At 49.1% G+C, this 21,612-nt stretch overlaps 1 protein-coding gene, 1 non-coding gene and 1 pseudogene across 4 annotated transcripts; 2 read left to right on the forward strand and 1 right to left on the reverse strand.

Annotated features, from left to right (window-relative positions):
* Window positions 1–1,258: 1,258 nt before the first annotated feature.
* LOC114513846 lies at window positions 1,259–1,361 on the reverse strand. The gene has a single exon (XR_003685880.1). It is a non-coding gene; the product is annotated as a U6 spliceosomal RNA (small nuclear RNA).
* An 875-nt stretch (window positions 1,362–2,236) lies between these two features.
* On the forward strand, window positions 2,237–2,428 carry LOC114514137 (annotated as a pseudogene).
* A 4,787-nt stretch (window positions 2,429–7,215) lies between these two features.
* Window positions 7,216–16,517, forward strand: DNAJB5 (DnaJ heat shock protein family (Hsp40) member B5). 3 transcript variants are annotated; one of them, XM_028517603.2, is made up of 5 exons: window positions 7,216–7,343; window positions 8,223–8,365; window positions 10,712–10,956; window positions 13,812–14,413; window positions 14,545–16,517. In XM_028517603.2, the coding sequence occupies exons 2-5, from the start codon at window positions 8,298–8,300 to the stop codon at window positions 14,776–14,778; spliced, it is 1,149 nt and encodes a 382-aa protein (XP_028373404.2). In that variant the 5' UTR covers window positions 7,216–7,343; window positions 8,223–8,297; the 3' UTR covers window positions 14,779–16,517. The 3 variants fall into 3 exon arrangements, with proteins under 3 accessions (XP_028373404.2, XP_035877763.1, XP_035877764.1); XM_036021870.1 differs by having other exon boundaries at window positions 8,226–8,365; XM_036021871.1 differs by lacking the exon at window positions 8,223–8,365.
* The last annotated feature ends 5,095 nt before the right edge of the window (window positions 16,518–21,612 follow it).

The raw sequence follows: 21,612 nt of genomic DNA on the forward strand, positions 1-21,612 counted from the left end.
CATAGTCACACAGCCAGGAAGCAGGGGAACCTGGTAATCTGGCTGCAGTACCCATGTTCTTAACCCACCCACAGTTCTAGGCATAGCTGGAGGCACAGCCAATGGCCTCTGTCTAAAGTACACTGACAACTGCCTCTCGAAGTACACCTCAAGGAATCGGCTGCTCTGTGGTCTAGCACCTCCTCTTTCTACTCACTGGGAATAGACAGACACAAGTAGCCAGGCCTATAGCCATGTCACAGGATTTCTTGCCACCTGCACAACTCACCCCTTTCACTCCCATGGCTTCCATACTTCTCCTCCCTGGAGCTTTCCCATGGAGGTCTATCAGGCTCAGAGGCATCTTAATAACATCCTACAGGTTCCCTTCTCCGTGTCTCCAGGTTCACTGAAGCCAAGCATTCAGACAGAAAAGGGGGCATAACAGCTTGGTCCTCTGTGGGCCCTAATGACCCACAGAACATCCCCACCCTCAGTCCAGCAGTCATGACTGGCCCTCCCAGAACTCTTCCTTCTACCAACTGCCACTTGTTCCTGGGGCTGGCTAGAGCACAGGTGGCAAACACAAGGCCTGCAAGCCGAATCCGGCCCAGCACCCTGTTTCTACCTGGCAGCAGCACCGAGCTCCTTGCCCCTAGTTAAGGAGTAGTTACATTTATACAGTCCTAAAATTACATTCAGCTTTGAAGGCAACTGCAAGGCTAATGTGGCCCCCGGTGAAACTTTGACACTAGAGCCTTGGTTCCACACAGACTTCCACCCACCCTCTCCTGCTTTGGCTCAAGTGCACTCCTCTTTATTGCTAGAGAAACTCATCGCCCTGAGGGAAACAGTGGCTGCTACATTTGTTAAACATGGAGTAATGTGTTTTCTGTCCCACCCCACCCAAAGGGTTACTTGAAGTTTGATTTGGCTAAACCTTAGTTTCCTCATCTGTAAAAATCTAGAAAATAGCCCCTTTTCTGTCTGCCTCCTGGGCTGATGGTTGAGTGAAGACAGAATGAGTTTGATAAGGGGAAGAGCTTTATACCCTGTAGGATACTGAGTGAGCAGCATGGGTTTCTGGCCCCATCTGAAAGTTACATGTATATCATCTTCCACCCAACCACAGTCCCAGGCATAGCTGTGGAACTGCCTGTGGCCTCTGTCCACAGTGCTGAAGTCACAGCCAAGCCAGCTGGGAATCTTCAGTCCTTTATTTTTTGTTTTGTAGTATACTTATTCATATATACATCCATTTTACAATTTAATATTTATCAAAAAAATCTAACACTTCACAAGTTTTCATGTCATCTTTACACAGGGGCCATGCCAATCTTCTCTGTATCATTTCAATTTTAATATATGAAGGAGGATCCAAAAAAAAACCCTGGAATTATCTTCTGGAGGGCGGGTCCCCCGTAGTACAGCCTTCCCCCACTAGGTGAGTGTTCTAGGAACCCGTCTGCATCAGTACCAGCTGGCATTATTGTGAGGAGCTGCATCTGGCTTCAGTGATTTTTTTTTAAGACTCTTTTAACACATTTGCCCATTTCATGATGGGTGATTTATGAGTGCACCTGCCCACACCACACTAAGTGTTCAGCAGTTTTTGACCAAAAAATGGCATGATCCGCATGCCCCACCCTCTCTATTCACCCAATCTTGCCCTGTGGCTAGTGACTTTTGCCAATGTGGAAGAGGTGAAACAGAAAACATCAGAAGCACTAAAAGTCATCAAAGTCAACACACTCAAAAACTGTTGTGAACAGTGGGAAAAAGTCTCAATAAGTGTGTTGCATCAAATGGAGAGTATTTTAAAGGTGATTGAAGTTTAAACATGTAAAAAAACACAGAATTTTAAATAAATTATGGGTTTTGGGGGTCCTCCCTTGTATGTGCTGCCAGAGCGAGCTCGTCAGTCCCTCCTTGTCTCCCCTTTAAGTAAGCATCAAGTACAGAGGTTTCCAAGCCCAGGGATTGCCCTGAAACTATGTATTGCCAATTTTTAAAATTAATTTATTTCAAGTATTTTTGTTTCTAAAGTAAATATACACTCCTTTCAAAATCATAACAGGCACAAATGGATAAGATGTGATTTAGAAGCTTAGAAAGAAAAGAAATTGCGGTCTGCAGTTGGTATGGGTGAACAGTTGGAGGTGGCTACCAAAAAAACGATGTAACATGAGGCTACATGCAACCAAGTTCAGAGTCAGAGGAAGGAGCAGGCTGGCTCATTTGTAATTGCACTGGCACCCCAGGAAAAAACTAAGCCAGGTGCTCTGTCCAGGTGGCACAGCAGAGCACAGGGCTCTGCCCCGTGATGTACAGTCCCTTTCCACAATGTTGGAGAGAAAGCCAGGTCTTGAATCTGTGCCTACATATTCCTACAGCTTCTCAAGAGTCCTTTAGACAATGACTGAGGAGACAAACCATGCAGGAAACATCTCTAGAAAAAAATAGAAAAAGTAGAGAAAAGAAAAAAAAATAGAGGAAAAAAAAAAAACGAAGCCAGGTAATCAAAAATCTAAATCAGGCTCCGTGAACTTAAAACCAGGCAAGGAAACATGGTCTTAGTGCCTGGGACAGAATGAAGCAGAAGAAGAGCCCATGAAGGCCTGAGGGGTGTTCACCCTAGGGAGGAGCAGACTTGAGGGATGCAGAGGCTGATACCTGGCAGATGGGACCTATAAGGTTAACGTGACCTCAAGCACAGAGCCAAGGCCAAAGGTGGAGTAGAGGCAAATCTCTGCTCAATAGGACCGAAAGATAACTGGATACCAGGGAAGGTGGTGAAGATGTATAAGCATACAACAGAAGCGTTGAGTTGGGCCCTGGTTGGTGTGGCTCAGTGGACTGAGTACTGGCCTGCGAAATGAAAGGTCGCTGGTCTGATTCCCAGTCAGGGCACATGCCTGGGTTGCACGCCAGGTCCCCTCTTGGGGGTATGCAAGAGGCAACCAATGACTTATCTCTCACACATCAATGTTTCTCTCCTCTTTCTCTCATCCCTTCCCCTCTAAAAATAAAATAAATAAATAAAAATCTTTTTTTTTTTTTTAAAAGAAGCATTGAGTTTGGGGAGGGGGATGCCTTGAGACCTATGATGCCAGTAAATGGTTAAGGACTTTCTGGGGAGTGCCCAGCCCTGAGCCCTGCTTATTGTAGGGTAATCCATGATTGTGTGAACCCACATGACCCCCAAAGCATCCGCATCACTGGATTAGGAACTTTAATTTATTTACACTTGACCTTAGCCAAAAAGCCGAGGAAGCGACGGAACTTTAATTTATTTAGTTCAACCTTTTAGACATCTGTTATGCCTGCAGCTCTGGGTCTGACCTGAAAGAAAAGATCCAAGGTCCTCAATACCCCTGATATCTCCTTCCAGGTTGGCTCTGGGGAACTTGCCTCTAGAACATGATGTTGCACGCCCTCTGCTGGTCATTCTTAGCACTGCCCTCTCATCCCAAGGCAAGAATGACTTCTTTCACCCTTATGGTACTAGTCAGTGTAGGTTCACAACATGCAGAGAGATTCCAGGCGAGTACCAGGGAGGTTAGATCACTATTCAGTGTTCAGTCAGAATACAGTCTCAGAATGGAATCTTCAGATGAATTCAAATGTCTGTAATCAAGATGAGGGCTGATCCATGTCTAGGAGGAGGGCTTAGCCTGAGGCTGGGTTTGGTGAACTATCTGGTTCAGGACTAAGACTAATAAGGTCAGTGTCTCAGGCTGAGGCCCAAGTTGGGACTCAGAGTGGGACTGAAGTCTGTGCTCAAGTGTCAGCATGAAGTATGTACCCAGATGAGATGTTAAGGACTGACCTCACGAAGTCAGTCTGCATCCAGGTAATGGGGTCAATGTAGCATTCCTATACAGGTAGAAGCATTAGGTAATAAGCACCAGCCACTGGAGAAATCAAGCAGAGATGTTTCCAGGGAGAAATATAAGGCTATGGGGAACAAAATGAGGTAGTCCACTAATTTCTAAGGGCCCTCCTAACCTTAAAGGTAGTAATGTTCAGGCTAGAGCCCCTTTCTCCTCAGAATATAGATCTCAGTATTCCAGTTACAGCTTCATGTAAAAGTCTGCCCCTACCAACTCTAGTACCATCACAAATGATACATACAACTTGGGGACAGGGAGGTCAAAGGGCTAGTCCTGACACTGCAGAGAGCTGGCAGCTGTGGTAGTAGTCTTCCTTCCCTCAGGATTCTCTGTTTCCTACTGGCAACAGTGGCCTGGCAGCCTCCCACATCCAGATTCTTAGCAACCGCGGGGAGCGCCTGGCAACTGCTGCCATGGTGACAAGACAGGGACGGAGAAATGAGCTAGAGGGGGAAACACTTCCTTTGGAGCCTTTAGAATATGTGCAGGATTGCAGGCTCCCCCTCCCATAGGCAGTCTGGGAGGGAACATGTGCTGTCTAAACACCTCCTCACTGGTACTCACCCCCACCCATGCCCCAGGTTCCGGTTCCTTCAGGGTGAGGAAATGAGGGACATTTCGGATTATGATGTCTCCATGGGAGGGAGAGGGGAGAGTGAGTGGGGTGTTGGCAAACTGACGTGATCACACATGCATGCAGACATCGCAGCAGACACGATGTCAGTGTGACAACAGCCATGAAGCCACACTTCATCCACTCCATCATTGTAGACATAGGCCTACATAGTCATTTAATCACATTGTGTTACACTAGCACAAATCACACACCTACAGCAAATAGCACAGAATAGGCACACCGCCACACAAAAATAATTACACAGTAGACTCTTACAAACTGCATTACAGACATAACAGCACAAATAACTCCCAATCAGAATCAAAACTTTACAGATGCACTCACACACTGAGATTATCTTGTGAACATTCAGAGTAACAGTTAACTTTGTAAGCATTAACTATATGCCAAGCTCAGAACTAGGTGTATTACGAGTTACCTTAATTAACCCTCACAATAACCCTAAGATGTACCACTACTGTATATCCCCATTTTACAAAGAAGGAAATGAGGCACAGATGCAGCCTCACAAGGTCAACAGTCTGCCCCCAGAGCCTGCATTCTTCTACCCTATGCGTCACCCCCATTCATCACATACACACCTGACACCCAGGGCAATGGATAGAGGGCAGCATAGGGAGCCCAGCAGACAATGGAGTCTGTGCCACCATAGTACTTAAGTGCACTGCCCTGTACCCTCCAGGTCTAAGCCTACACTTTAGCATTTGCAGGGACCAGGTTGGGGGCTGGTGACTAAACTTCTGCCTCCAATGCTGGCACAGGCAAGACTGGAGGAGGCCACATACACAACTGAAATAGGCGGAAGCAGGCCACCCACAAACCAGGCCCCCATGAGTCTGGAGACAGAGGAGTGAGAACCCCCAGATCTAAGGAAGCAGCACCAGTCCTAGGTCCCTTATCCCACATTGCCCGTCTCGGTGTCACACTATTCCTTTCCCTCGTGGACCCCACCTCCCCTCCCTTCATCATTCTTCCTCACCCCATGATCTCTTTCCCATCCTTTTGCTGTTCACCCCATCTCCCATGCCTTCTATTCCGTGTTCCCGACTCCCCCTTCTCTTACCTCTTACCAATCTTCTTCCCCAGCTCTCCTCCTCCTCCTCATCCATCGTCCCTCCCTCCTCTCTCATCCAGCAAACTACTTCCTTTCTTCACACTTCACACCCCTTTACACCTGGGATTCCCATAGTGAGTACTAGAAAGAAGACAGGTAGTGGAGACTACGCAGACCTGACCTCAGGACCCCCAGGCCTCCCTCACACTCTGCTCTGCTTTGTTGGCTAGATACTGATTTTCTCCCACCCTCAGTTTCCAGCTCTATCTAGTTCGCATGACCTCATGGGTGTCCGCCTCTGCTCTGGCCCTTTCTTTCTCCTCAAACCCTCCAAGAATCCTTCCCCTCTTCACCGAAGGGTTACTCCCTCCCCACCCCCGTTCCCTCTAGCACAGATGGGCCTGGGAGACAGTGACGTGGGCGCCAGGCACCAGGCACCGTGTCTGCTCAAGCGTCGGCTTCCGCTGGTGACCGCCTCCGCAGCCCTGCCTGCTCTGAACAGCGGGGACACTGGGTTGAGATTTAATGGGGAGTGGGGGTGGGGGTGAGACTGAGATGGGAGATTCTGAGGGTGTTAAGAAAGATCATATGGAGCTGAGATGAAGGGTTAAAGAGGGAAGCTAGAATAGGAGAGAGCATGGGAGCAGAAAAGATTAAAAATAGGATAAGCCAGAAGATCTTGGGGAAAGGTGGGAGATTAGATGGGGCAAAGACGAGGAAAGAGCAAGGGTGGGGTGGGGCAGGGGCGCTAAAATATAGGAACTCAAAGGGGAAGTAGGACTGGAAGATTATAGAGAGAACTTTAAGGGGATGTGGGGCTTGTTGAGAAGAAGCTGCTAATGAGGGAGCTGGGACGTGGGGATTATACAGAATGAAAAGGGACTCAGAAGGGAATCACGGAGGTGTTAGAACTGGGGGGAACTACCCGGTTACAAAGGAAACAACATAAGGGCACTTAAATTCTGCAGTCTACCGGGGCCTGTTTTGAAATTCAGTTAGGTCACGTCAGGCCACCTCGGGGTCAAGGTAAGGTAAAGCTAAATTAGGTCAAGTCGAAGTGAGTTCACAGTTCGATGGAAGACAGGTTAAGAATGGGTTGACCTTTTGACCCTAGTCCAGAGACTACACCTCCCAAAGTGCACTGCTCTCTCCCTTACCCCGCTAAATGATGAGAGGAAACCGCCCAGAGTCACCGCCAACTGGTGGGTGCAGTTTTCCTTTAAGGCTCCCTTTGATATTGCACGGGTTCCAGAAGGTCTCTCCCGGGATTCCAGCAGTGGCCAGTACGTCCCACCTTCCCAAACCGGAGATTGGATTACTGTAGTTGTGCAACCCACCTCCCGGCTGGGGTCTGAGCCCCACAGACCAACCATAAAATCAAAGGGCGCGTGGAGTTGCCGCCCTCTGTCCTTTTCACCAATGACATGACGAGATAAGCGAAGAGGTGTGGTTGACTGATCCCAGAAGTCCACCAATCAGAGCACACCAAGCACAGCCAGGAATGTGTGCGCGTGTGGCCGGGTGACAGGGGTGGGGAATGGGCGGCTATCACTAAGACACTTGTAGAAAGCTGTCCAATTACAACTGAGATTGTGCTGAGTGACGGGCAGAGGGCGCAATGGGCAGTGCGGAGGCGGAGCCGTGGGGGCGGGTTCCCGGCCCGCTTTCTGCGGCCGGCGGGCAGGCGACTCCTGTCCAGAGTGGAGGCGGCGGAGCCGGAGCTGGGGGAGGGGGCAGCGGCTGTCTGACGGACCGCGGAGGCACCTGCGGCTCCTCACCGGTGAGGGAGCCGAGCTAGGATTCGGGGGTCCTGGGAGTGTGGGCGTCGCGAAGCCAGGGGTCCTGGTGTCAGGGGGTTGGGACACTGAGGGCCCATCGGCTCTTCTGCTGTAGGGGTGCGGGGGACTTGGACTCTGCAAGGCATTCGTTGTCCCTCTTACAGGGGGCAGTCAGCGTCCTGAGCCGGGGGAGGGTCGGTCGAGCCGGGTCGGGTTGGGTTCCACCGGGCGGAGGCTGGTTCTGAGACGGCCCAGCCAGCCAGCACCGGTGACATCACCGACCCCCCTCCTCCGCCCAGGCCCCCTCCCTCTCCTCCCTTCCCCTCTCTTCTTTCCCTCTCTCCTCCCCTCCTCTCCTCGCCGCGCCTTTTGTCCACGGGGCTCAGCTCTGCCCCGCCCCTCCCCTCCTATCTATGAGGGAGGAGACTCCCCATTCAGTGACTTCATTGAGTAGGTTCTTGGGTCCTAGGGTCGGGTCCTCCCCGGAGAGAGAGAGAGAGAGAGACGCGAGAGGAGCTCAGTGCCTCTCAGGCCCTCACAGACAATCACACCTGTCATAGGTACACACCTGCCACTCACAGCACACGCTACGCACTGCCAGCCTTACTGTCACACTGTCTTCAGCCATTCACAATCAGCCAGACATTGCTGCACACCTGAGAGCAGGTGGCCTCTGGACCCTATCACTTCACTCTCCACACCTGGGGAGCAGGTCCAGCTCCTGCTTGCACTGGACAGGCCTTGACGGGCAAGTGCCTCTGAGAACCTGAGGAGGTGACTCCAAAGCTGCAGCTTTCCAAGCAGGCTCCTGTGGAGCCATCAGAGGTGAGAGGCTGGGCTGGGCATGTTTAAGCGCACAGTGCTCTCCTGCCCATCCCCAGCAGCAACCCCACTACAGGCCCGAGGAGCTTTCCGGAGCTTCCCACACTTCTGGGAGAAGACTTCTAGCCAGCTTGATGTTTAAAATTCAGCTGGAGCCCTTAAAACTTCGAGCGTGGACGCTGAATGGGTTTGTGAAGTTTCGGTAAGTCCTCCGGAGAATGGCACTCATACCATACCAAGTCAGTTTCTCCACATCACATCCCCCACCCTTGGCCTACTTGCTTCCTCCATCTCATCCTCATCTCATCCTCATTACATACAACAGCCTCCTACCTCACCCCTACATTTGAATGAAGTGTACCCCTTTATCATTTGTCTCCTGAACCAAACCCTTCAGGCATCCACCCATTTTCCAACAAACATCTCCAGTATTTTCACTCTCTACATCCCTCCTTCAACCATTGACAACTCGTCTCCTACCTCAGCCATTTCCATTTCTACCTCATTCCTGTCCATCAGTACTTCATTTTCTGTATCAACAATCTCCCCTCCCTATACCAGTCCCCTTGCCGTTTCTCCTCATTTTTCATTCCTGTCTCTGCATTAACATTCTCTCCATTCTTCTCCATCAAAGGCAGTGCCATGCCATGGGGCTCCTTTGTCATTCCAACACGTGGCTTGTGGGTAGGGGAGGGAGGGAGGAAAGAAGGAAGAAAAGGCAATTCCTGAAAGAGATTGCCCTGTGTCTGTGGAGGCAAGTGTATTACAGGTCTAGAACAGCTAGCAGGTGGGTGCCCGGGAGGAAGCTGGCTGGATGAAGAGGTAATGCAGGGACAGCAAGAGGAGGGTTGGAGAATTGGCAAGCCTTTCATTTGCCCTCTGCCTAGAAGCTGCTATAGTTTTCTGGGGGCACCCTTTTGGTGTGCTAGGATTCCTTCCCAATCCTAGGGGAAAGAAGGTGTGGGTCGTGGTAGAGATGGCAGACCACCCCCAGCTCCCTCTCAGACGGCTTTTACTGCTGCTTCCGAAAATGGCTGCCCTCCCCCAGATGCTCTTTCTTCTCTGCCTCCTCCATCCCCAGCCTCCCCCATCAGGCATGACATGCTGGTAGGGGGAGAAGGGGAGGACCGCCTTTATGGAGCCTTCTCTTCATCAGAGTGAAGTGACTCCCAGAGCCATGAGTCAACTCAGCCACCTGCTACGGGCCCTGTGGGGGCAGGAGGTGGGGCCATTGTCCCTACCTACCTGGAGCTTTGAGGCCACCTTTTACCAATTATAGCCCTCATTCCTGCCAGGAAACCCTGTACCCCTCACTGAAGTAGTCAAGAGGCAGAAAAGCAGGCCTTAGCTGGAGTTGCTAGCCCAGGACATTGCTAGAAAGACTGGTTCTCTGGGCTTTGGCAGGGGTTGGCCAGATCTCAGAAGGGCTGGAGAATGGCTTCTGGACATTCTCCCAAATAGTTTTAGATAGAGAGAAGTCCCCTTCCTTTCATATACACCACAGAGACACGGGTGGCGGGAAAATAGCATGGAAGAATTAGAGCCTTATATTTCTCCCTCACATAACAAATGCCCCTGCATCCAGCTTAGAAGGGACTCAGAGGAGTATGGGCCCAGCACTGGGCCAGATCCTAAACCACTGGGCAGGTGAGAGGGAGGGACTGGTAGGGAAGATATTAAGGAAGTGGTGGTTAGTGCCCAATTGTCTCCTAACAACTAAGGTTTAAAAAGGCCCTACCACTGGGATGTTTTTGTTCACTAATATTGGTGCTTAGGTGGCACAGACATATCTTCACACACAGTTTTGTGTGTAGACACTGGGAAATGAGTAAAGGGAGCTGTTGCCCTGGTTGAGGAAAGGACAGTGTCACCCCCTACAAATGAGGGAGTTAGAAATGGCAGTTTCCAAAGGCTGTGAGTCATCCTCTGACTTGAGTCAAACGTGAGAATTAGCATAATCTGGGGGTGGGGGCAAGGAGGCCTGGGGTCTCCAATGGCAGAGAGGACTCCAGGCACCCACTCCCTGACTCAGCCTGGCTGGCCAGGACAGCTGGCTGAAGACCCAGGCCAGTCCCCAGTCGTAGGCCACTGCCCCAGCTGCCCTTAGCCTGGGCACCATGCCTGAGGCATGGCGTAGGAGACCACGATACTCAGGTGACCTCACCCGGTACATTGATCTCCGCCAGCTTCTGTGCACGGGTCTGTCAGTCCATGGTGCTACCTCACTCGGCAGGGCCTTTTGGGGATCCTCAGTCTGGCTCAAGGACGTGGGTCTTAGTCTAGCTCCAAGAAGTGGGCCACGGCCCCCAGCTTCCTGCTGGAAAAACCCAGGAACTGAGGAAAGAATCACCAAATACTACAATGTCAGAGCTGGAAGAGATCATCTAGTCTAAACCTTTCACTTTACTGATGGGGAGACAGAGGCCCATAGAAAAGGCATGACCTGCTGAGAGTTACACAGTGACTTTAGGGACAGCAGGGTCATCAGCAGCAGGGCTGGGGCAGAAGGGAATAGAGGCATCAAGGATTGGCCCTGGATTTCTTTCAGAAACAAGGAGACCAGTGCTGGCCCAGTGGCTGTGATGGGAAAGGACTATTACAAGATTCTTGGGATCCCATCGGGAGCCAATGAAGATGAAATCAAGAAAGCCTATCGGAAGATGGCCTTGAAGTACCACCCAGACAAGAACAAAGAACCCAATGCTGAGGAGAAGTTTAAGGAAATTGCAGAGGCCTATGATGTGCTAAGTGACCCTAAGAAACGAGGCCTGTATGACCAGTATGGAGAGGAAGGTAAGAGAGCAGTGCTCCAACCTGATATTGGGCCCCTGTCCTTGTCTGGGGTCCTGGCTGACCCAGTTCTCATAGCAGGGAACTGGAGACTGAGGAAGGGGTGAAGAGGCACTTGTTCCTAACACTAACACCCAGAGGAGAGAAGGGACCACCTACTACCCTGCCCGCTTACCATAGTTCTCCCTGCCTCTCTCTGCCCCTCTCTGCCCTTCTCCCTGCTTAAGTTCAGGCCTTAGAGAGGTCTGAACTTAGAATCAGAGGCCTTCCCCCTCCTGTTTTTCCCTCCCAACCTTATTAGTCCTGCCTGAAGTCCTTGCTGCTTCATTGGCTGATGGGGAAGGTTAGAGAAAGGGAGTATATGGTTTTTGGGAGGACAGCATTTACATTCATCAGCATAAAAGTTTGACCCTTAAGCAGCCTGGGAATTAACCACTGAAGCACTGAATTAAAGAGATGGTAATTCCCTTCTCTGCTCCCTCCCTGCCCACTTCTGGCCACCAGAACAGAGAGGAGCTTTGCTCCCTGAGGAAGTGGCAGGGATCCTCGGGTGGCAGGGAAACTGCTGCTGGCATCTTGCCCTGTCCCTCGGGTAGCTGGTGGCCACACACAGGGTGGCAGGAAAGGCCCAAATAAAGCCTCTGAGAGGGCGGCCCCTCCCAGCACATCCCACTGGCATGATGTAGCTGCTAATTCTGGGCCTGCCCCTCAGGGCTGCCTGCCACCCGCCAGCCACAGGCACCTGTCAGGCTATATTAAGAGACATAGTCACAGCTGAGGACTCTCCTTCCCGGGAGGAACTGTCCTTCCTCCCTGACTGCATGTACCTTTCTTTTACATTCTCCTCCATACTTTCGCCAGTGTTGCCTCAAATTATATAGGCTAACCATATGCACTGTACCCGATATAGGGTAGGCACTCAAAAGAATGTTCTTTTCCTCTGTTCTTCCTTGCTGTGTGTTCTGTGCTGTTACCTTCTAAGCACCCCAGTCCTCCCAGCCCCTCTTCTCATTCTCCATGCCACTACTTTCTTCCATTTTTTCCCTGTTCATCTACTAAACTTGCCAACTTCCAGATTCACCAGACATCTGGAATCCCCAGTACTCTCTCAGCTAAGATTCTTTTTCCTCTGGGATAGAGGAGTGGGAGAAGTAGAGGTAGGGAAAGGGGGAAGCCGTGCAGACACCATGCCACCATGTGACCTCTCGAGGAACTGCACTCATCCTTGCACTGGGCCTCACCTTTGTTCAGGAAAAAGGTGGGAGCTGAGAGAGAGCTACCTGGAAACATCACCCCTCCTGCATGACCAAGCCTAGTGAAGGGCAAAGCTCAGCCCCTAGGCCCAGACACTAGGTTCTAATGCAGATCTGCATCCCAGAAGGGCCCCTGAGGATGCAGCACAACCTTAAAGAGACATCCAGAGCCTGGGGAGGGAAAACCAGGATTGGAAATGTGGGTTATATTTCTGTCCGCCCTGCTTCCTCCCCAACACCCAGACAGAACTGTTGTGCGCACAGACTCCGTGCTCAGCCCCAGCTGAGGACAAGTCGTTCCTGGCTTGAAAAGGGGGTGGTAGCAGTACAGCAGGAAACCCTGCAGAGAAATTACCCCTTCCTTTTGTCACCAGCCCAACCTCCCTCTCTCACTGAGCTCTGCAAGCTTCTCGAACTCACCTGATAATCAGACCTCAACAAAAGGAAAGAACAGACCCTGAGTCTTAAGGAAGGGGTGAAAAGGCAGCCACCAGGAGTCTCTGAATAGCCTGCCACTTGGCCTCTCTAATGAAATCCAAATCTGCCCTTGTGGTCCCGGAAATAAGAGGCTAATGTAGACTCGGGCTTCCACAGCCAATTGAAATTCAAGATAAAAGAAAGGACTCAAAGAGAAGAGTCCCTTCCTCTAGCTTGGGCCCCACCCTACATATTCTAGATCAATTCTCACTCCTTCCTATGCCCACTCTTTTCCCCACTACCACCACTACCATCCCTCCGTAAGGCTGCCACCAGGAACCTGAGCCCCTTAGAGAGGACCTAGCTTCAGAGAGAGCAGCTGGGGTCACCACCCACAATGTGCCAGCTCATTCATGCATTTTAGCTGCTCTGGTATTATGAGATACAGGGCTTGGTGTTATATAACTCCAGGGAGCTTCATTCCTATTGTAGTCTGTCTCTATCCAATGTGTGAATGGCACCCCCTGGAGCTGTGCAACAGTGAATCCTAAATGTGGAAACAAAGCATTTGAGAACTTTTCCTAGAGAAGTAGCCTCTCATCTCCAAGCTAATGAGCTTTCTTGCTTTTGGGGACCCTCATTTCCTATTTGGTCTGAAGTCAGGGAAAGGAGAAACTATGCAAGAAGCAGAGTGAGAGTGGGCCTCCTCCTGGATTATATCCTCACCCTATTTGGGACACTTACTAGCCCCCTATGGGGTCAAATCTCGTCCAGTTGCCTCTTGCCCTGTGTGTCTTTGAAGATAAGCAAAATCTTTGGAGCCAGATGTTACTTGTAATGTGACCCCAGGCCAGCCACTCAAGGCTCTGTGAGATATATTTGGGCCATTGGTACCTGAGAGAGATTACAGGACTGGAAGTCACATCGTCTAAGGCTTCTAGTCTTAGCTTTTCCACCTATTGGATAACAGCCTCTTTAAATCTCAACTTATGCTTTATTAAACATATAATTAAGAGCAAAAATTAATCTCACCAGAGACTTTTCTTACTCTATTAAGGCAGCCCTCTCTTTAGGAGTTAAAGATTTCTTCTTTCTCTAGGCCCATGAGTTGGGAGGTAGAAGGCAGGGAGAGGAGACTGGGGTGGGGCCCAGACCAGCCACACCATCCCTAACTTCTCTTCCCTCCAGGCCTGAAGACTGGCGGTGGTTCGTCAGGTGGCTCCAGTGGCTCCTTTCACTACACCTTCCATGGAGACCCCCATGCCACCTTTGCCTCCTTCTTTGGTGGCTCCAACCCCTTCGATATCTTCTTTGCCAGCACTCGCTCTACTCGACCCTTCAGTGGTTTTGATACAGATGACATGGATGTGGATGATGATGAGGACCCATTTGGTGCCTTTGGCCGCTTTGGCTTCAATGGGCTAAGTAGGGGTCCAAGGCGAGCTCCAGAACCACTATACCCTCGGCGCAAGGTGCAGGACCCACCAGTGGTGCATGAGCTGCGCGTGTCCCTGGAGGAGATCTACCATGGCTCCACCAAACGTATGAAGATCACAAGGCGGCGCCTCAACCCTGATGGGCGAACTGTGCGCACTGAGGACAAGATCCTGCACATTGTCATCAAGCGTGGCTGGAAGGAAGGCACCAAGATCACTTTCCCCAAAGAGGGTGATGCCACACCTGACAACATCCCTGCAGACATAGTCTTTGTGCTCAAAGACAAGCCCCATGCACACTTCCGTCGAGATGGTACCAACGTGCTCTACAGTGCTCTGATTAGCCTCAAGGAGGTGCGGCCTTGGTCAGGTTGCATGGGTGATGAGGGGGGAAGATAGGGACATTCTTTCCCCACTTTAATTTTTTCCTCTCTTCCCAGTCATTCTACCTCACTTTTCATGACTCTCTGCCTCATTTTCCCCAGGCGCTGTGTGGCTGTACCGTGAACATTCCCACCATTGATGGCCGAGTGATCCCTTTGCCCTGCAATGATGTCATCAAGCCAGGCACCGTGAAGAGACTCCGTGGGGAGGGCCTTCCTTTCCCCAAGGTTCCCACCCAGCGGGGAGATCTCATTGTCGAATTCAAAGTTCGCTTCCCAGACAGATTAACACCACAGACACGACAGATCCTTAAGCAGCACCTTCCCTGTTCCTAGGCTCTGCCCCAGCCAGCCCAGAGTCTACCACAGCAATACCCCCACACTCACCCTACTCAATGTGCACCCAACTTGATGTTCACTGGACACTGGCAACTTTTTCTAAAATGCAAAAAAAAAAAAAAAAAAAAACAACCACCCATTGGTTTTCAGGAAAATGTTCCTGTCCCTGACCCCTTTCAGAGCTGGGCTGCCTTGGGGAAGTGGGAGGGAGGTGGGGAGAACTAGCCCAGGCCAGGGGTCAATTTTCTTATCATTAGCTTTGAATGCAGTTCCCACTCCAGTGGCTGGAGAGTGATCTGAGTGCTACTTGAAGGTATCAAGATTCCTTGTCCATGCCTGTACATAGCATGCCCTCTTTCCCTTCTCAGCTTTGCTAATACCTCTTCTCTCCCTTCCCTCCAGTCTCCTCCTATGGGGGAGGAAGAGGATAGAAAGGACACTGCTTTCCCACCCCAAACCCACCCCCAGGTCCACAGTGTCCAAGGTTATCACACACACAGTCGCACCCACAAAGCACTCACCTAGGGCTGTCTGTGCCTCTCCAGAGTTGAGATAAAAAGGGAAGGTCCATGACCCATGAACCAGGCCTTTGAGCACGAGACACTTTTCACTTCGGGCAGGGAGGTGAACAGGGCCCTCAGCAGCCTCCCTGACAGCTCCCCTGCCCAGACCCCCCCCCAGAGCTGGAAGCTCTCTCCTCCCTGTTGCTCTCAGGAGTGTGTAAGGATAGGGGGAGGGGAAGGGGGCCTGCTGTATTAAAGCTAAAAGATGGGGGGCAGGCTTCGTCTCCCAGTCCTCATCAGGAAGGGAAAGGGCTTTGGGGTCAGGTGGCAGCTATTCCCCAGCAAGAGATTCAGGGTCAGGTTTCTCCCCACATCTCTGAACTCAGGGCCTAGCCACCCCCAAACTTCCAAGTCCCATTTTTGTGATATGTGAAGCTACTTATTTCTTACCCTTCATGGAGGCTGTGTGGGAAATTTCCAGCCCTTTGATGCCTGTGTGACTCCACCCCATTCCCAGAGTTGTAAAAAGAAATCTGATAGGGCAGGAGCTAGGAGAGGACTGCTTCAGCAAGGTCCTGGGGTGGGGTCTTTAGGTTTTCTCACTTTGACAAGCCCCTGAATGTTTTTATAGTAGTCTTTTTGTATTTTTTTGTAATGACAGTATTATGAAAAAAATAAAATATTTTAAAAATATGGCATATGAGCAGGAGCAATGAAGCTGGGTTGGAGGCGGGTGTGCAGTGCCACAGCCAACCTTCCTCCAGGGCCCTGGTCACTTTTGAGAAGCTCAAGCAGGATCTCAATATAAGGTGAAGCTTGATTCCTTCCTTCCTCTAAGTCCAGACTTCTGGGACTTCCAAAACATATACCCCAAACAGCAAAGACAGAAGATACCACTAACCTATTAGAAGAAACAAAGCTATTTGGAAAGAATAAACATCCTTGGTTATAAGAAACAAAGACTATCCTCTTTGAAGGATGTGCTATCCTGAGAATGAATGGATTTTCTCTACATGGACTAGAATTTTCCTTTGAGAGAAATTTCCCTCCTAGGAGAGGTGGAGGAGGACTTCCTGGATAACTAGAAGAGACACAGCCCCAAGGACAGAGTCTGGGACAGTGAAGAGGAGAGCTGGAGGTACCTGGGATCTGGTCCATACTGGTGGGGCCTGGCTGGGAACACAGGCTCCCTGGGAAGCATGAACAATTGTTGCTGATCCTTAAATCTCATAATTTTCCAGGAATGTGTATTCTGGTCTCTGAGCTGCCTGGCCTGCTGATCCAGCTCTGGTCCTTAGGGCCTGCCTGCTGTGCTGACCACATGTTACACTTGTCCATTTCCTTGGATCTTGGTAGGAGGAGTCCTGTAGTTGAAAGGATGCCTATCTGTGGGCTCTGCCTGGGCCCAGACTTCCTCCTGGTGCTGATTCTCCTCTGTGCCTAAGCCCTGATTCCTTTCTTCTTTTCTTTCTTTAAAATGTTTTATTTATTTTTAGAGAAGGGAAGGGAGGGAGAGAAACAGTCATCTGGGGACCTGGCCCGCCACCCATACAGGTGCCGACTGGGAATTGGTCTGCGGGGATGACGCCCAACCAACCCTCTGAGCTGCACCAGTCAGGGCATGAGCCCTGATTCTGCTCCAGGATCCGGCCCACGATGGCCATGCCCTCCTGAGCTTCAGTGCCCCCAGTGCCATGAAGACAGCTCTGCTTTCACCTGGCCCTGGGCTCCACACAGAGACTAACACTGACTAGGCTTTTAACACGAAACTTCCTGCCCATGTCTTTTTTCCTGGGACAATACCCTCAAAAAAAGTTCCCCACACCTTTATCCATGGCACTTTTGGAAGACAAAGGGAAGAAAGGGGGAGAGGGGAAGGGAGATGGAGGCAGAGGGACTAGCAAGTTGGGTGGCTTCTCATGGACGCTCGCAGGCTCTGCGGCGGAGTCCGGAGCCCAGCAGCCCCACCCACAGGTTCCACAAACCGAGGGGGAGGGGGGTGTGTCCTGCAGTGGGAAGGGCCCTGGGAGGTCCAGAAAAGTCCCTCTGGAATCTTGGCTGACTTTAACTGCCCACCTCTGTTCTCATGGAAGCCAAGAAGGCTGACTGCGTCCTGAGGTGAATGAAGCCTCCTGAGGTGGCCAGTGAGAAGTCTGAGGAGAATCCTGAGGCTCCGCCCCACCACAGGCCCCGCCCCACAATAGAATCCCGCCCATTTCTCATTGCTTCACCCCTAAGTTACTGAGCCTCTGACCAGATACTAAGCAACAGATGCTGGAGTTGTAAACTGGGTAGATAAGCCCTTAGATAACTAAGATACAGATCAATCTAATGTGGAAAGTGCTGGTCAGGGAGAGGAGGATAAGGGCACCCATCCTTGTTGGGAAGGTCAAGGGAGGCCCCCTCCAGAGACACCTTTCACTGTGGCAGGAAGGAAGGAGGTTATATGCAATGGTTTTTGACAATGGAAAGTTCCCATCTGATGGCTTCTGATTCCTCTGAAAAGTGGAGGTCTAGCACATCAGCTAGGGGGCAGAGAAAAGAGAAGTTAAGGCAAGTGTAGAAGGTTTGACTTGACTTTTTAGTAGAAAGTGAGAGTTTTTAAGAAATGAAGTAAGTTTTACAGGCAGGGAGTTTGCCTGTTTTGATCACCAATGTATCCCAAGCACATAGAACAACAGTATCCTAGCACATAGCAGGCACTTAATAGAATTCATGAATAAATGCTTTTCATTAGTTGTAGACCATGAGTTTATGGTGGCACCAGCTTACTCATATGTGTGGTTTTATCCAATAGGCCTGAGCCGCTTCCTACAGGGCACGTCTGGCAGAGGCAGAGAGTTGGGATTTTGCCAGGTAGAAATGATGACAGGAGAATGAATTGAGAAGCATTTGGGATAGTGACCATACAGTCTATCATGGGGAGGGAGGAAAAGAGGACAAGAGGTTGTTCACCAATCGGGAAGAAGAGGAGGACCAATGGAATGGATGTCCTGACAAGCTAGAAGAATTATCATCTTCAGGACAAATCTGAAGGTTGAAGTTAGAGGGTGGGATGTCAGACTGTGTTATTTCAGAAGACAAAGAAGCTCCTGATGCTGAGACTTCAGATTTGACCATAGCTGGATTGGAGCACAGGGAAGGGACTCTGAGATTAAAAGATCTAGGAATTGAGATCATTGAATGGTCTATCCACACAGATTTTTGGGTCTCCCATAGATTCCCTCTTTTCAAGATTCCTGCCCTGGGCCCCATCCAGACTTTTCCCCAACCTTCAGAGGGACTGCATTCATACTTCAGGTGAAGCCTCAAATCATAAAAGAGTAATGACACAGCTCTGGGTCAGAAGACAGAATGGGAAGTTAGAGAGGGCTGTAGTGAACATCATTCTATTTTACTTTGTTTTGATACCAAAGTAAACATGCATATGCCTTTTTAGAAACAGTATGTCTGTGGCCTTTAAAAAAAATACCACACTCTCACTTCTTCAGTCTCAGTCCACGTGCAGATGGAGTGGTCTTCCCTCCACACTCTCATTCTAAGGGTGTATATGAGACTCAGACCTGTCAGAAGAAGCAGTCTATTCCCCTGTGAACAGTACAATGAGGAGTTCAGGGATGGATACATGACCAGTTGGAACCCATAAGTCACAATGTTGGCAGTGACATTACATTTTTAGCATCACTTTCACCTGCTACCACATAAAACTTGAGAAAAGTCAGTGCAGAAGACAGAGGCCAAGTAGTGGAAACTGAACCTTGATGACATTGAATTGAGTCCCTGCATCAGTCCTGCTACCTGTAGCCAGCTTTACCCCTGGACTGTTCAGTTATCAGTCAATACCTCCCATTTCATTTATGCCTGTTGGATTTTATTTGCTGTCATTTATATCCAAATGATTCCTCACAGTACAAGGGGGGTTCTCAATCCTTGGCTCTGCCTTTGGAAGGAATATATATTCTCTGAGCTCAGTTTCCCCTTATGTGAACAGGGATAACAATACCTATTCAAGGAGTTATAAAGATTAAATGGAATAATAATTGTCGAGTATAAATTTGTTCCATAACATTGAGAAGCAAGAAATACCACATTACCTAATTTTTCTAAATTAAATTAAATTTAGCTCAAAACTCCCATTTACTAGGATTTGAAGACATCTAATATTAATCATAATTGGGTGGTCTTTTTCCCTCTTTAGTGTGATATTCACTGACCAAAAACAAAAAAAGAAGAGGAAAAGACACACAGGAAAAAGCTCAGGATGAGTCTGTCATAGTTGCCCCAAGGATATGCATTGTCTAAACCCATCTGGCCCATTCAAAGACAGGTGGCTATACAACATCTCTGCCAAGTATGCACCCCAGCATCTTTTGCTGCAGTTCCCAAGACTATGTGCTAGATGGATGGTTAGTGGCCTAACCATTAAATCAGCCCTCCCAGTCAGAAGTCCTATGCCTCCTAGTGAACTTTGTACAGCGTCTGTCACTCATGGGACCCATTGCTACATCTTTTTTCCCAAGTCCCTGGACCCCCGCTATCTTTGGGCAACTCCTCTTCCCCCAACCCAGCACATCCTCCATCTTCTTCTTCTCAAGAACACCCAGCTAAATTAAGTTCCCCTCCCACACAAGAGCCTGGATAAGGTTGTAGATCAGGTGTCTTGGAACTTTGTTTTGGGACTAGAAAATATGAAATCCATTAATAATTCCATGAGACAAGAAATCTAGAATTCCTGGAAGAAAGGAGAACAAAGTTGCCTTTTTATCCCACTGGCAAGGAATAGGAGACAGCAATTAATAAATAACTTGGTAAATTATCCTGCCATAAGTATAAATTAACTAGCACAGAATACATATTCAGTATTGCCTTCTCTAGGGATTCAACTTATCTTCTTCATGCAGTGGTAGCAAACCCAAATACCAGCAATACAAATGAGTAAAACTGGACAAATATAAGAAAACAAAATCAAAGACACAATGCTAAACAGTAAATAACCCTTAGCCTTGGCATTAACAATGAAAATATGGTAAGAACCCTGGTGAATTGGAGAGCACATGTCCACTTCAAAGGGAGCAACTGTTACTTAACTCTAAGTCAGCGGTGCTCAACCCGCGGCCCACAGGCTGCATGCAGCCCAGATGTCTGTGAATGCCGCCCAACACAAAATCATAAATTTATTCATAACATTACAAGATTTTTTTGTGATTACGTGTCACAGTGTATTTAATGTGGGGCCCAAGACAACTCATCTTCTTCTAGTGTGGCACAGAGATGCCAAAAGGTCTCTGCAAATGGTCTTTACTTGGTAGGAAGGGGAATCCAATGTTGCCAGATTTTAAGCTTGAAATGTTGATTATTATATACAACTTATTAAGCTTACAGTGTTGACTACTAATTAAAATTTTTAATTAAAAAAAAACTGGCCACATTGTCTGGGCTAAATTTTGTATATCAATTGGTCATCCTAAACCTTTTTATGGTTTCAGCTGCTACATATATGCTGCTAGCTGGCAAATTTACATTTTCCCCATAGACTGTTCTCCCAAGCTTCAAATCTATGTATCTAATTGCCTCCTGTCTAGCTTTTCCTTGTCACAGGGACCTCAAATTCAAATGTCTAAAATGGAACCCATCAGTCCTGGCTGGTGTGGCTCAGTGGATTGAGTGCCGGCCTGCGAACCAAAGGGTCATCGGTTTGATTCTCAGTCAGGACACATGCCTGGGTTTTGGGCCAGGTCCCCAGTAGGGGGCATGTGAGAGGCAACTACACACTGATGTTTCTCTCCCTCCTTTCCCCTCTGTCTATAAATAAATAAACAAAATCTTTAAAAAAAAAAGGAAAAAATTAAATTACATTAAATTAAAATTTAAAATGTAACCCATCAATTCAACACAAACCCTATAATAGTATCCAGGTCTGTGTTCCCTATCTCAGTAAAATGGCTCCAACATACACACCCAGTTTACTCCCAGAATCCCTGGAGTCATTCTCAACTCCCACTCCCTCCACCCCATCCCATTGGTTACAAAGTCTAATCAGTTTCATCTGTGGAATTCTACTTGAACCCATTATTCCCTATTCCCACCATCACTACCTTGCTTCAGGCCTCATCTTTTATTTTGCCTAAATTAAAGCAAGAGTTCCCTAATCTCTTGCCTTTGATCTCTAATCTCTTTACCCTCACTATAGCCACTGTTTTTTACAAGACACAAACTTGATTTTGTCACTTCCCTGCTCAAAACTTTTCAATGATTTACCATTACCTTCAAAATAAATTTCTACTTCTTAGACTGGCATTCAGGGCCCTTTGTGATCTTATCTTCCCAG

This window comes from Phyllostomus discolor, chromosome 3 (genome assembly GCF_004126475.2).
Source record: "Phyllostomus discolor isolate MPI-MPIP mPhyDis1 chromosome 3, mPhyDis1.pri.v3, whole genome shotgun sequence".
Taxonomy (NCBI): domain Eukaryota; kingdom Metazoa; phylum Chordata; class Mammalia; order Chiroptera; family Phyllostomidae; genus Phyllostomus; species Phyllostomus discolor.